The sequence below is a fragment of the Perissodus microlepis genome, chromosome 7 (genome assembly GCF_051167445.1).
Source record: "Perissodus microlepis isolate ML-2025 ecotype Zambia chromosome 7, ASM5116744v1, whole genome shotgun sequence".
NCBI lineage: Eukaryota > Metazoa > Chordata > Actinopteri > Cichliformes > Cichlidae > Perissodus > Perissodus microlepis.
In genome coordinates, this window is record NC_140467.1 from 31,503,142 (window position 1) to 31,517,615 (window position 14,474).

The 14,474-nt window shown below is 38.9% G+C and overlaps 2 protein-coding genes across 2 annotated transcripts in view; one reads left to right on the forward strand and one right to left on the reverse strand.

Moving 5' to 3' along the window:
- rab27b (RAB27B, member RAS oncogene family) overlaps positions 1-2,483 on the reverse strand; it is a 76,956-nt gene extending 74,473 nt beyond the window's left edge. The window contains exon 1 of the mRNA XM_084934646.1: positions 2,206-2,483. The gene's annotated coding sequence lies outside the window, so the exon portion shown is untranslated. The remainder of the gene's footprint in view (positions 1-2,205) is intronic.
- Positions 2,484-11,097: 8,614 nt separating this feature from the next.
- Positions 11,098-14,340, forward strand: LOC146383413 (E3 ubiquitin/ISG15 ligase TRIM25-like). The gene has a single exon (XM_084934650.1). The coding sequence runs from the start codon at positions 11,212-11,214 to the stop codon at positions 12,928-12,930; it is 1,719 nt and encodes a 572-aa protein (XP_084790776.1). The 5' UTR covers positions 11,098-11,211; the 3' UTR covers positions 12,931-14,340.
- The last annotated feature ends 134 nt before the right edge of the window (positions 14,341-14,474 follow it).

The window sequence follows — 14,474 nt, forward strand, 5'->3', positions numbered from 1 at the left end:
TATGCACATTGACAATGAGTAGGAAAGTCATTTTCATATTTTTGTTTAATAAGAAGATCTCCATTTGAGCCCTGGGAAGAGAAATGAATCTTTTGGGGTTGCATCAGGAAGGCGGAGGGTGTAAAAGTCTGCATAATCAAAAATGCGGAGCCACCCACTGTGGGGACCCCTTGTGAATAGAGTACCCACTGAAAGTGGCTTCTAAATTATAGTAAAACTGAATATTAATTACCTCACCGGGATGTTTAACATAGTTTGTCTGCGCTTGATTATGATGATATTGTTTCTATGCATGCTTCCATATCGACATTGAAACCTCGAGTCTGTTTCACAATGCATTACAATTCATCACAGGTGGTTCTTTTCATACTCACCATTGTATCTTTTATGAAGAAGTGGGATGATGCTCCCTAGCAAACTGAAGAGAGGGTGCTTGTCTGCTTACCAGAGGGGCCGATGGCGTGATATGGCAGCCTCGCTTCTGTCAGTCTGCCCCAGGGCAGCTGTGGCTACAACTGTAGCTGCCTCCACCAGTGTGTGAATGTGAGAGTGAATGAATAATGGAATTGTAAAGCGCTTTGGGTGCCTTGAAAAGCGCTATATAAATCCAATCCAATCCATTATTATTATTATTATTACCTCAACTCCTTGACTGAATTTAAATAAAGTACCTACAATGTCAGGTTTCAGGACATTTGAACATCATCTGTAGCTCGTGTTCACACTGAACTTGGGAAAACTGGATTCAGATTCATTGCTGCCTATAAATGGAACAAGCTCCAAAGAACTATTAAGCTGCATTCTCTGTAGGGTTTTACGTTTGTCTATCTGCAACTGTTCTTGTATGAGTTGGTCTTCATTTGTGTGTATAATGCATTTGTCCCTTAACTGTGCAGCTCTTTGTGTCAGTTTTTGAATGTTGCATGTGTATGTTTGTATGCAGTCCTCTCTTGAAAAAGAGATCTCAATCTTAGTTAGCTTACCTGTTTAAATACAGGATTTAATAATAAAAGGCTAACTTTTATGTTTAAATTCCATTATGGAAAAAGATTAATTTTACACAGAAGATAAAAGGTAAATGGACTGGTACTTATACATCACCTTGCTACTCTTGATCCCTTTGAGGCACTTTCTTACTACATGCATGATTACAGTGCAGCAGGCCAAAGGTAGGAGTACACTTTAGTTGAGGTCGCCAGTCGATCACACGCTGATATAATTCCCATAAAAATTTCTGATACCGATTCCTGCTGAGACTGTTGTTCTTCAGCTACAATGGTACAATTAGATTTAAACATAAACATACATTTCTAAATAATATTTCAGGGAGACAGAGGAGATGCAAACACATAACCTTCCAGTTAATAATGGCTGTTCTATTTGATTCTAACAGGTAAATAATGCCAGGTTATCTTATACTTTATGATTTTAGCTCATATTCATTTAAGGCCACCCTTACCTCTGACTGAGTGCCCCTGGCAAACAGAAGGTTTGAACAGCAGGTAGGTGAGGTTTCTGTGCTTACAGCCAAAAGTGACATCATACAGAGCCAAGAATAATTCATTAAAATAAACTTTCGGAAACCGAGTCTTCTCTGCAGGCTGCACCAAACTGTGGTTCGCTTTCTGGTGGCTTCAGCAGGCCACTGCTTTGTGGAAAAAACAAAATAAACCCCAGACATGAAAAGGTTCAAAGCAAACTGTTGCCGTAAAGTTGGAGCCGCACCGTTGTGCAAGACATCGCTTTATCTTTCGCATTTACCGGAAGCACAGCTTCAAACCTGAAGTTTAACGCAGCACTTCTGAATTTCACTCTCACACACCTGCCTGTCAGGTGAGGCAGCTATCACGTCACTTATATGCACGTGCGTGAACACCCACGCAGACTCCAACTACGATCACAGTGCACGCGGACTCCAAAGAGGAAAATGCACGAGAGTCGTTTGCGTAAATGGCGTAGAGGTGCAGCGCTTTGCATGTGCAGTGGGCTGATAACAGACTGTTGGTCTGGAGGCTGCAGACACTTTGCTCCTCAGCAGATCCTCCAGCAGCCCTGCGCCGGGGCTATGACTCATACCGCCTGCCTGCTACCGATGCTGGACACGACAAGTAACACGCACCAAACACCAACAAGCAAACACGCGTCTGCGCCAGGCACCAGCCGAGCCCGCAGGAAACATTCCGCTCTTTTCTTTTTGCCACTCACCTTTCTTTGACGTTACAGAAACAAACTCAGATCCTCCTCTCAGGTGTCTGCTTCTGCCTGGCCAGTTCGTCTCCTCCTCCTCCTCCGAGACGTCGCATCGCTCCCACAGTCCTGTTCGAGGGGTAAATCCGGGCAGAGATCAGCAGCCTGCCCGGAGCGCAGCGTGATGTCCCAGCGGGCTGTTTGTTGGAGCTACAGGCTGGGGACAGCTCGAGAGTACCTCTGAGAGTCCTGCGAGTCTGATGGATGTCGCACGGCTTCCTTTAGGGTGGAGAATAGACGATCGAGCTGCTTTCAGGGACTCTCTGTGACCTCGGATTTTTCATCTTTTTGGCTAAGACGTGCATCGATGTGCCCATACTTTGACTAAATATCAATAAGTTTTTGTGTTGATATTATGTGATATGTTCTATATAACAAGCACGTTATTGGTAGCGCACTCAATAATAAAAATACAACATATTGGTTTCATTATATGGAATGCCATTTATGCCAATTTAAAGACATAAATACACAATAAATATTAGGCAAATAATTCTGGAACTGTGCTACGAAAGTCCACTTTGATAATGCTGATATAAAAAAGATACTTAAAGTGTACAAAAAATGCTTGTATGAATGGGTGTAAATAGGTGAACAAGGCAAAGAGCGCTCCAGTGAAAGTAGAAAAGCACTACATAAAAACCAGTCCATTTACCGTACATTCAGTGCCTTCACACACACACGCATACCTTCATACATGTCACTACCAAGCACTTATGTGCAGAATCTCACACACACACACACACACACACACACACACACACACCTTCATACACCAAGTGACTTTTTGGACAATACTCCGTCTTTTGCACATTTCTATTGTACTGTAGTGTAATTGTACATTGTACATTGCACTTTATGTAGTTCTGCGTTGATTGTGTCTTATATGTCATATGTAGCACAATGGTCTTGGAGGAACGCTGTCTTGTTTCACTGTGTACTGTACCACTGCACATGGTTGGAATGACAATAAAACCAATTGACTTGACTTGTATTTATTCCAGGTTTTGGGAGTTTGTAAATGGAAAAAACTGCAGCTTCTTTAATTCCATTTGAAAATGAATCCAAAAGCAAGTAAATTCCCAAAGACTTCCATGTTAAAAGTTTTAACTTTACAGCATTAAAAAAAACACCTGTGGAGGTTTAATATTTGTAAAACATCCCAGTGTGCTGTCAATACAAGTGAAGCTGAACTTGCTGCGAATAAATATCAACCTACTTTACAGAAACACAGGAAGGAGATGATACAGAGCCTGCAGATGTTTGATTAGTGAATCATAAAACATGTTTTTGGGGGTCATGTGACCTTTAATTAAACAAGAGAGGCCATCAAGACCACGCCCACCTTTAAAGGAATGCCATGATAACAATGCACATCAATCAATGAAAGCAAAAACATAAAAAGCAAAATCAAAAGAAGACATCAACATAAGGGACGTTTAAAAAAAACACATGCGTTCACACTGCTCAGTGCCCCACATGGGATTTCAATTGATTAAAAGGGATTAGCATATCTAATTTTACAAGCTTCTCCAGATTGTTCCACTTGTGTGAGGCACCGTAATAGGAAGCCAATTTGCTGCTCATAATGTGAACAGAAAAGCTTTTGAAACATACGTTTGGTTGTTGTTGTTTTTTTTTCTTTAATCTACCAGTTCTGCTGTTCCTCAGCTTTTCTGTTGTCCCTTGATGTTTGAAGCTCTTCTGCATAAAATCCACCATCTTTATCAGGAAATGTAGCAGATGCTGTCATCTGACAATAGAACCAGGTTTCATGATTACTATGCATTCTTCAATCCACTGCATTACATAAGGACCACAAAGGACCCTAATTCAATGAACCCCGTAAAACGACCCCCTGCTTCATACACCATAAAAAAGATGGATTATTCAAGCGCAAATGCATATATCACATTGTATTTATTGTTTGAGGTATCTGTGAGAAGGCGGGTTCTTACATTTCCAAACTCAAAGCACAGATTAAAGAATCATCATAACCGAAAATAAATAAAAATTTAAAAATAATTCAATTTGACAGGAAACCTTTAGAAGTGTAAGTTTTAAAATTCCTACAGTACATGAAGTCACCTTGGTATGAGCGTGGTTGATACACATTCATCCCACCAGAAAATAGATGCGTTTGCCGGGTCCTAGCGCCTACAGTTCCTTTCTCATTCACTTTGGTATTAATGTTCAACAGGTGGAAACACATTTATTCTACTAATTTGTTTTTATTTTACATAACAAATAAAACAAAGACGATTCAGTAATTAGTGGCAATTCTTTTTAAGAAAATGTTTGATATGTTAACCCACTATGCCGTTTAAATATGGGATTATATCAAAAGATGTAATTTGATTTAGATCTCAACACAAATCAGCTATGAAGGAGATGCTGCAATTTTTTTTTGTGTTTTTTGTTTGCAAGCAAAACAATAAAATAATAATAAAGAATAAAAAAAAAAACTGGTGCACCTAAAGGGCTGTGCAAAAGTTGTGAGCCATGCCTCATTTCTTTATATTTTGATTCCAATCAGCAAGACTCTCTGGTAATCTTTTAAAGGGGTCTTGAGGAAAGTTCTCCAGGTTCTCTGAAGGTCTTTTAGTTCTTCTTTAGACATTGGCTGCTTTTCATTTTAGCCTTTAACCAATTTTAGGCACTTTGTTACTAGCAGCCTGTCTCAAAAGATGTAGTTTGTTCCCATTTTCTTAGCTCCCTCTATGGAAAATGCCAAAGACAACACAATTTGTCCAGATGCATCTGGACCTTCAGTTGATCCATCTACTGTTCAGGGAAGCCTCATCGGAAATGGTCTCAGTGGAAGGATGGCTGTCAATAAATAATTAAACACAAATTTGAATTTTTTGGCTCAAATTATTATCAATATGTACAGAGGAGGTCAGAACTGAGTGTCTACAGCCATATGTAAAACATGTCGGCGATGTGGTGTTAGGGAATCCTGACCAAACTGATGGAATTCCAGAAAGTACCGTCAGATTTTTATCCACCATGTGAGGGACCAAGCAGCCAAGGCATAGAGGACACAGGCAAAAATATCTTCAAAAAGGGGTTTCTTTCTTTTAACCCTCAAAAAGTTTCAAAAATGACAAAATTCCAAAACATAATTAGTAGGCCCATAAAAGAGGTCAACTAAATATAACTCTACGAAAAGCAATTTCCACAAACTTAAACAAACAAAGTGGACACAACTTAACTCACAAACTAACCTAATTACAAAGACACATGAGGGTAGCTTTTATAATGATTTGGCCAAACCATTTACACACAAAAACAAAAACACACACTAATATTAACTAAGCACAGAATAACCTAACTAAACCTAAAACACCCCTGCTCAGGTAAGCCCATGGTTGGTCCTGCTGAGCAGGCATTTTGTTCCCAGATACCTCAGCCATGCCTTTTGCCCAGACAGGAAACAGCCACCGCCCAAACCCAGGTAACTCAAAGAAAGAGAAACATAATTAATATAACAAAACATTTTAGAAAAAACACACAATGCTACTATGTGCGTGCCTCATAATATCAGTGTTAGGTTTAACCAAATGATTAATGAATTATATTAATGAAAAAAAAAACTGCAAAACAAACTAATAAAGTGAACAAATGGACTGATTTACCCCTGTGTGGCTGATGCCATCACACACCATGAGATACCTCCTGGAAAGCATCTGATTAACAATATCAATTTCCAACATGGTAATCATCCCAAACACAGTGTGAATGCAGTATAAGCATACCTGAATATTTTCTTTACAAAAACAAACAGTATAGAAAAACAATACATTTTTAGAGTGTTTTAGTGCAACTGACAAAGTAAAATTTTTAAGGAGAGGAGCTCAGGCTGCTTCCTTTCACAAATATCTAACACATTGAACTTTTTTACTGGGCTTGACTTTAGTTTTTCCTCAAATCTTAGTCTCAGCATCTGCGTTGTCATGGATACCACATGTCTCTGTAAACGTGTGAGGTGCAACGTGAGCTAGGGAATAAAAATACAGAGACCTTTGGAGCGAGCTTTCAGTGACTGTGCTTGACATAGTGGTTTATGTGCATGTGCTCAAGTGAAAGAGTGTGTGTGTGTGTGTGTGTGTGTGTGTGTGTGTGTGTGTGTGTGTGTGTGATCATGCATGTGCTGACTGAGTTCATGATTAAACTTTTTACCACCGCAAATTGTTACCATGGAGATGTGATTCAGAATGTCACGTTTCTCCGCTTAATTAGCTGGTAAATATGGACATACTTGGAACAGAGCCTGGTCTTCCATCAAAGTCAAAGAATAGGAAAAAAAACAGTGAATAAAAGGAGAACTTGAATAGGTTCTTGGAACATCTGCTCATCTCCATTACCAGCACTTCTTACATAACCTGCAATAACTCTCTGCTGAATGATAAATTAAAAGAAAGACCAGCATAAAGCGTTCTAAGCCCCTGTTATGGTCGATGCCATAAGCACCTATACTCGAGTGTAACCTGTTGCAGTCCACATAAAAAAAAAAAAAAATCACAGCTTCCGATTCCTTGAAAAATAACTTAGTGAAGATCTAAAGATCTAAGACTCTAGATTTACATGTTTTCAAGTTTGGAAGGTCTCTTAGAGCCATTTTTTAAACAATTGTAGATTCCAAGATCATCAGTTCAAACAACCGTACATAGGTACAAGTTATTCATATGTGTCACCACTATGGAATGAACTGTCACCGTCAGATGAGTGGAAATTGGTTAGGATGTGAAAGAACAACCAAGTAACCACCAATTCTCAAGACTGCCATGGACTGGAAAGTGCTGGAACACCAGCATCACTGTGCACAGTGAATTGGGTTTCACATCACCGTGGACTGAAAGGGTGCTGATGAAGAAGTGCAGCTCCAACACCTTCAAGCTCGACTGAAATTTTCAGCATTCCACGTGGACAAGCTAAATGTGTTCTGTGGAAAAGTTTTTTGGTCAGATGAGACAAAGACTGAGATATTCGGCCACAATGACAAAACGTATGTTTGGGGGAGTAAAGGTAGGTCTTTCAAACCTATAAACACTATACCAACTGTCCAGCATGGTGATGGTAGCATCATACTCTGTACAGGTACATTGCACAACGTGGATGGAATAATGATGCTGGACTGCCTCCAATTTTCTTTTTTCTTTTTTTACTTCACCTGAAATCAGCAAAATGTTTGAAACTTGGATACAGTTAAGTGTTTCAACAGATTAATGGTCCCAAATACACATCAAAACTGGGTTTGGAATGGATAAAGAAGGCTAACATTAAGCCTCTAGAATGGCCTTCCCAAAGCTGTAAGCATGCCAGGAAACCATAGCGTTAAATCTTCCAATCTACCAAAAAAAATGTGTTTAACTGTGCCAGGACTGTGCCAGAAGCTTGCTGATGGCTTCAAACTTTTGTGCCCAATTCTTGTTTTATAAAGTCATTAAAGATGCAAGCTGTAAAATCATTCCACCCTGAAAAGAAAAGAGTTAAATGAAATCATTAAAAGCCCCAAATTACCACTACATTAATGCCCCTGATGAGTGTATGTAAACCTGAGACCACACCTGGATATAAAAGATGGATGTGGCCTCCATGATGACACTTATTTGTTTGAGGACTTCCAATTTGAAACCTTAATCATCTTAGCTGTGACTATAGTAGCTTTTTAAAACAAGATGTTACAAGCACACGGATCTCGCTGACAAACTGTTAGACACTGAATGGTCATACAATAGATACTTGACAACTGACTGCAGGCCAGCCCTAAACCATACCCAGCTCATTTTTGACTATAATGGGGATCATGATTTACAACCTGAACACCATACTGTATTCAGTGAGATTTAATCTAGCAACGGAGACCATATACAGAGCATGAATCAAGGAAGAAAGAGCTATTTTCCCACAGATTTCTATTCAGCTTAGTTTTTCAGCCAGAGAACATTCGTTGACTATTAGAAAGGATGCAGGATGAGATACTTGTAAATTGGTGTATTTGAAGACCTAGAAATGATCTTTTTAATACACAGTAGCAAATTGGTATGAATGCATAGGAAAGCAAACAACACATCTAATGTTTTTTTTTTTTTCATGTTTCCAGATTCTCAGAATAGAAGTTTAGTGTACTGAGCTTGGTGACACTGTTAAAAACGGTCCAGTTATTTAACACTGCTGATGTTTGCTTTCAATAACTCAGAAAAGGATAAAAAGTGATAACGTGAATGACACACAGTGAAACTTAGGCAATGGGGACGCCTGGTGGTGAAACACGCGACATAACAAGACTCCACACCAAATGGGTGGTCATGGTGTGGAGTCACAGAGCAATGAAGCACCCACCACAGACCATGACAGCCCTGACAAGATGTAAAAGGCATGCAAAATTGTGCCTACATCGGAAATCGCTATTTGATATAATAGAATTTGTAATCTCATCCTTCCTAAAGTCTCTGTTACAATATATTTTTTATACTTAAGTTAACTAAACTAAACCTGCAAAATGTTGACCAAAATTAACTGCAGTTCTGTGCTACCACCACTAAATGTCAGTATACAACCATATTTAACTCTACATCAAAGCAACAGACACAAAATTTACCATAAGATTTCATTGGTTATTGGCTTATTTTGTTACAAGAATCATTATTTGGAAAATAAATACAGTGTTTAACCTTTTTTTATTTTTTTATCCACCTTACAAAATAGCCTCACCTCCTTTTAGAAAGACTTACAAAAGAGAGAGACAAAGAGAGAGGGGGGGAGGGTTGGACTTCTGTGCCTCCGTCATCGCACAAAGAAAGCCAAGTGCTTTCACAATCAGCATTTTCACTTAGGACCACTCACTTCTCTTTCTCTGTCAATACTAGATGAAGACTTTATAAGGCAGAGACATGACTCAACAAGCTGAATTAAAATCTATGTAAGAACTTGGAAGATCCATGAATTTAAGTAAAAACAACAAGAAGAAGAAGAACTGCCCAATAAGAGCACAGCAGTATTTCAAGATAGCTGTTTAATAGGGACTTGATTCTTTTCTCTGTCATGTTTTACTTTCTTTTCATTTTATGCACCACATTCAAGAGTCTTTATTGTCATTGTGGAAGCATAATGAAAATATATTTATAATCCCTCACATGGTGCTACTCCAAACTTTTTTTTTTTTTAATTTATGTTTACATTCAGAGGCAGACATGCTGGTGTATTTTGGATCATTGTAATGTTGTATAACCCTAGTGCACTTCAGGAAGTGATGGTCAGAAGTTTTTCTTCAGGAGTTTTTGGTAGAGAGCAGAATTTATGGTTCCATTAGTTATGGGAAGTCATCCAGGTCTTGAAGCAGGAAAGCAGCCCCAGGCCATCACAATACCACCAACATGTTTGCTGTTATGATGCTCTATTTTTTTAATGCCAGAAGTAACAGGACATAAAACCTCCCAAAGTTCAAATTTTGGCCTGTCAGTCCACAGAATATTTTAAGTCTTGGAGATCATCAAGATTTATTTTTTAAAATAATTGTGTTCTTTTTGGTAAGCAGCGAGTTTCACTCTCCCATGGATGCCATTTTTGCCCAGTCTCTTTCTTATTAGTTAGTTATTGAGTTATTGAAACATGAACACTGACCTTAAGTGAGACAAGTGAGAACTGCAGTTCCTTAGATGCTGTTCTGGGTTCTTTGTTGACCTCCCGGATGAGTCATTGATGTGCTTTTTGAGGTTTTTTTGTAGACTGGCCTTTCCCAGGAAGGTTCATCATTGTTATAAATTTTCTCACCAAGGTTCGCTGAAGTCCCAAACCCTTAGAAATTGCTTTGCAACCCTTTCCAGAACTAATAAACGTCAATGATTTTATTTCTTAGCTCTTTCTTTAGATCATGGCAGGATGTGTTGCTTTTTGAGATCTTTTAGTCTACTTCACTGATTTCTTGATTTATCAGGCCTGGCAGTAATCAGGCCTGTGTATGAATGGAACTGTAGCTAATCACAGTGAATTCATGATTTAACAAGAGGGGCAATTACTTTTCCCACACATGGTCAGGTAGGTGTTTAGGTAGGTGTCTCCCTTAAAAAATTTAATTATCATTTAAAAACTGCATTCTGTATTTACTTGGGTTATATTTGACTAATATTAAAATTGCCTTGAAGAGCTAAGAAGATCCAAGAAATCAGGAAGGTGTCAAATACTTTTTCACTGGAGTGCATCGGAGGGTGTAATGTTTCATAATAATCTAAATTTCTATCATTATTTGGGGGCTTTTGTCAGTCACAGGACCTTAATATTGTCCCAACTTCCCCCTAAATATGGCACTCCTGTGTGGAGTCAAATAGCTTAAAGTTTATTTTAGAATAGTTTGATATGGCTGACAGGCTGTGAGATTAATCTACATCTAGTGTAGCATTAACATAACAATTAAATGGGCAGTGAGTTCATAAGGGTTCAAATGGATTATTCGAGCCCATCACACTATGCCACACGTGGCAAAAGTAAAACATGATATCATGGCAATATTCACGTAAGTCTGACATAACTGGCTAAGTCCTGACTGGAGTGTTTAGGCATCATTGGCAAACTTGAACAGCTTCTATAAAAGGATAAAGTGTATTGCAAAAAATGAAAACAAACATGATGAATTAATTTTATGCGGCAGGAATGTAAACACATGCTGCCCCTTCCAGGAAATGGATGTGACTAACTCCTTAGTCATCTCCAGATTCCTGTTACAGCCTCCCCCACAGCTTTCATGTCTCCAACTTCCTGCCTCTTACTGCACTGGTGGAAAGGGGCTGGGTGTTGGAAACATGAACATATAAATGTTCATTCATTTCAGAGAAGCAGAGGCACATGACAAAGGAGAACTAAGCTTTGGTCTGTATTTTCTACGTGTGTGTGCCTATCTGTCTGTGCGCATTGGTGTGTGTATAAGAAAGGGAAACTGTTTCACATTCAGTGTCTCTTCGTGAAATGGAGCAGCAACATATTCAAGTAGAGAAGAAAAAGCTCTGCTGTTCGATCTGTTTGGATCTGCTGAAGGATCCGGTGACTATTCCCTGTGGACACAGCTACTGTACAAACTGTGTTAAACATCACTGGGATGAGGAAGATCACAAGAAAACCCACAGCTGTCCTCAGTGCAGACAGACCTTCACACCGAGGCCTGCTCTGGTGAAAAACACTGTCTTGGCAGAGTTAGTGGAAGAGCTGCAGACGACTGAACTCCAAGCTGATCACTGCTGCGCTGGACCTGGAGATGTGACCTTTGATGTCTGCTCTGGGAGGAAGCTGAAAGCTACCAAATCCTGTCTGGAGCGTCTGGTCTCTTACTGTGGGCAACACTTCCACCCTCACTATGAATCCCCTGCCTATAAAAAACACAAGCTCATCAAACAATCAGGGAAGCTCCAGGGGAACATCTGCTCTTGTCACGGTAAAGAGTTGAAGCTTTTCTGCCGCACAGACCAGAAGTGTATCTGCCTTCTCTGCGCAGTGTATGAACACAAACACCACGACATTATCTTGGCCTCAGAAGAATGCAGTAAATGGGAGGGGGAGCTTGTTTCAAGTCAACAAAAGATTAAAAAGAGAATCCAGGACAGAGAGAATGATTTGAAGGTGCTTCAGCATGAGATGGATGCCATCAATTATTCTGCTGATAAGGCTCTCAAGGAAAGTGAGGAGATCTTTACTCAGTTGCTTCATCTTATCAACAACATGAGCTCTGATGTGAAGTTGCAGATTAAATCCCAGCAGAAGACAAAGGTCAGTCGAGCCAAAGAGCTTCGAGCCAAGCTGCAGCAGGAGCTCAGGTGGCTGAGGAGGAGAGATGCTGAGCTGGAGCAGCTGTCACATACAAAAGATCATGCAACGTTTATTCAAAATTACTCCTCTTTGACATGCATAAATCAGGGAACCGACCCACGCAGGATTAACATGCATCTTCTGCAGTACTTCGAGGACATGGCACTAGCTGCGCACAAGGCCAAAGAAAAACTACACGTGATTCTTACCGATACTTCCACCAAAATCTCACTGATAGAGAAAGAAGTTAGTGTCTCAGTACCATCAGGAGAGCCTAAGACCCGAGCAGAATGTTTACAACACTCACAAATACTCACACTGGATCCAAACACAGCAAACACACACTTGTCACTATCTGAAGGGAACAGAAAAGCAACTGTGATGAGTGAAAAACAGTTATATCCCAGTCATCAAGACAGATTCACTGACATGTTTCAGGTCCTGAGCAGAGAGAGCCTGAGTGGACGTCATTACTGGGAGGTGGAGAAGAAGTCATTTGAAGTTTCAATAGTGGTTATCTACAAAGATATCAGAAGAACAGGGTATGAAAGTGGATTTGGAAATGATGACCAGTCCTGGGCTTTAGAGTGTTTTCATAACAGTTATCAGTTCAGACACAATGCCACCAGCACTTTAATCAGAGGCCCTCAGTCCTCCAGAATAGGCGTGTACCTGGACCACAGTGGAGGTATTTTGTCCTTCTACAGCGTCTCTGACACGGTGAATCTCCTCCACAGAGTTCAGACCACATTCACTCAGTCACTGTATCAGGGTCTTGGTGTTTTTGCTTCTTCTGATGCTGCTGCTGCTGCGTCTGAGCTGTGCGAGCTAAAAAAAAATACTACTGCCTGTAAGTCCTGTGTAAGTTGTGCTGAAAATCAGTGATATCCATGAGAGTAACTGAGGGACAGGCAAAGACTTTAGGCAGTAAAAGATGTATTAATAGCAAAAAAACAAACAAACAAAAAAGCATCTGAAGATTATAAATAAGGATATGTAACAATAATCATGAAACGCATAACTTGAACAAAGACACAATTTGGGGACATAGCAGTTCAAGCTACTTGTGCTAAAAGTCAGTGATTATTACTGTAAAAAGAAATATTTGTGGACACATATGATTGTTTCTATGGTAGAAGACGGTTAATGGCATAAAGAAAGCTTTTAGAAATAATTATTTGACCATTTTATACAAAATACATAGATTCTGTCATGGGGACTCAAATGGCACTAAATAGTTTGAATGAACCAAACATAAAGTTAAATATTTTATTACCCATCACTGCCTGCATTGATTTAAATTTAAATAGTAGAAGCCTCACAGTGGGTCAATACAATATTTCTCTTTAAATTGCATCAAAGGTGATCCATTAGAGTCCAGTCAGGTGCCATGTTGGCCAGTTTTCATTTCAGCTTATTACAGCAGCTTTATCTGATTTTTGGCTTTGTTCCAGTTGTATAGCCACTAAAAGGGTGATGCTTTCAATGAACTGAAACAAAGGTAGGACACTTTTCTATGTAACCATGCTTCTGTGAATAATTTGACACAAACATATATATTAGAGTTAACATACTAATCTCCTAAAGAGAAGAAAATTCAGCAAAGCTTCTTCTTTAAAAACAAACAAACAAAAAAAAACAAACTTAATATATCCCACCTTCATATTTTGCAACACTTCTGCTCTGCCTAAACAGAGTTGTGCTGTCATCTCCTGTTTACATTAGCAGGCATTCCTAAATCTCCAGAGCAATTAAATAAAGCAAACATGGAAGTGAGTCAACTAAAGTAAAGTGATAGTGGGTGTGGAGGGGGTGTCAGCAGGTTTACAGAGATCAGTTTGTTTTGTGATATGTTTTCTTTTTGATAACTAAACTGTTAAATCATGTTTTTTGTTTGTTTGTTTGTTTTAGTTTTTTAAACACGTCAGGTTTATGATCATTATTAAAAAATAGAAAAGCACATTTAAACTTGGACTGAGCCGAGACTGGGTTTAAAACCAAGTGTAAAGAAGATCCAGTGATTTATTTCATAGTTTGCTAAAGCTCAAGACTTTGTGTGTTTTCAGACACAAGTCTTTTTTCACATGTTTACACTCCAGTATTATTAGCTTAAAATACAAACTCTGTAGTCAAAGAGCAGTTACTTTCAAATGTATTTTAACATTTGCACAGTGAAGAGACGTTGCTTGAAATGTTTAAACCATGTGTTTTGTTGTATGTGAATATTTGCACAATCCTTGTTAAGTGTGTAACATCTTTTGCAATTAAAACCGTGATTTATAATCTTTATTTTCAATACAGAAATATGGATCTATTTTAAAGCACTATTTTAAAGCACACAATTTGTGTTTGTGTCTTTGTGTTTGTGTCTTTTACTGTAAAAACGATTTTAATACGGTTTTGTTTTTAAATATTTGATTTTGTCAATT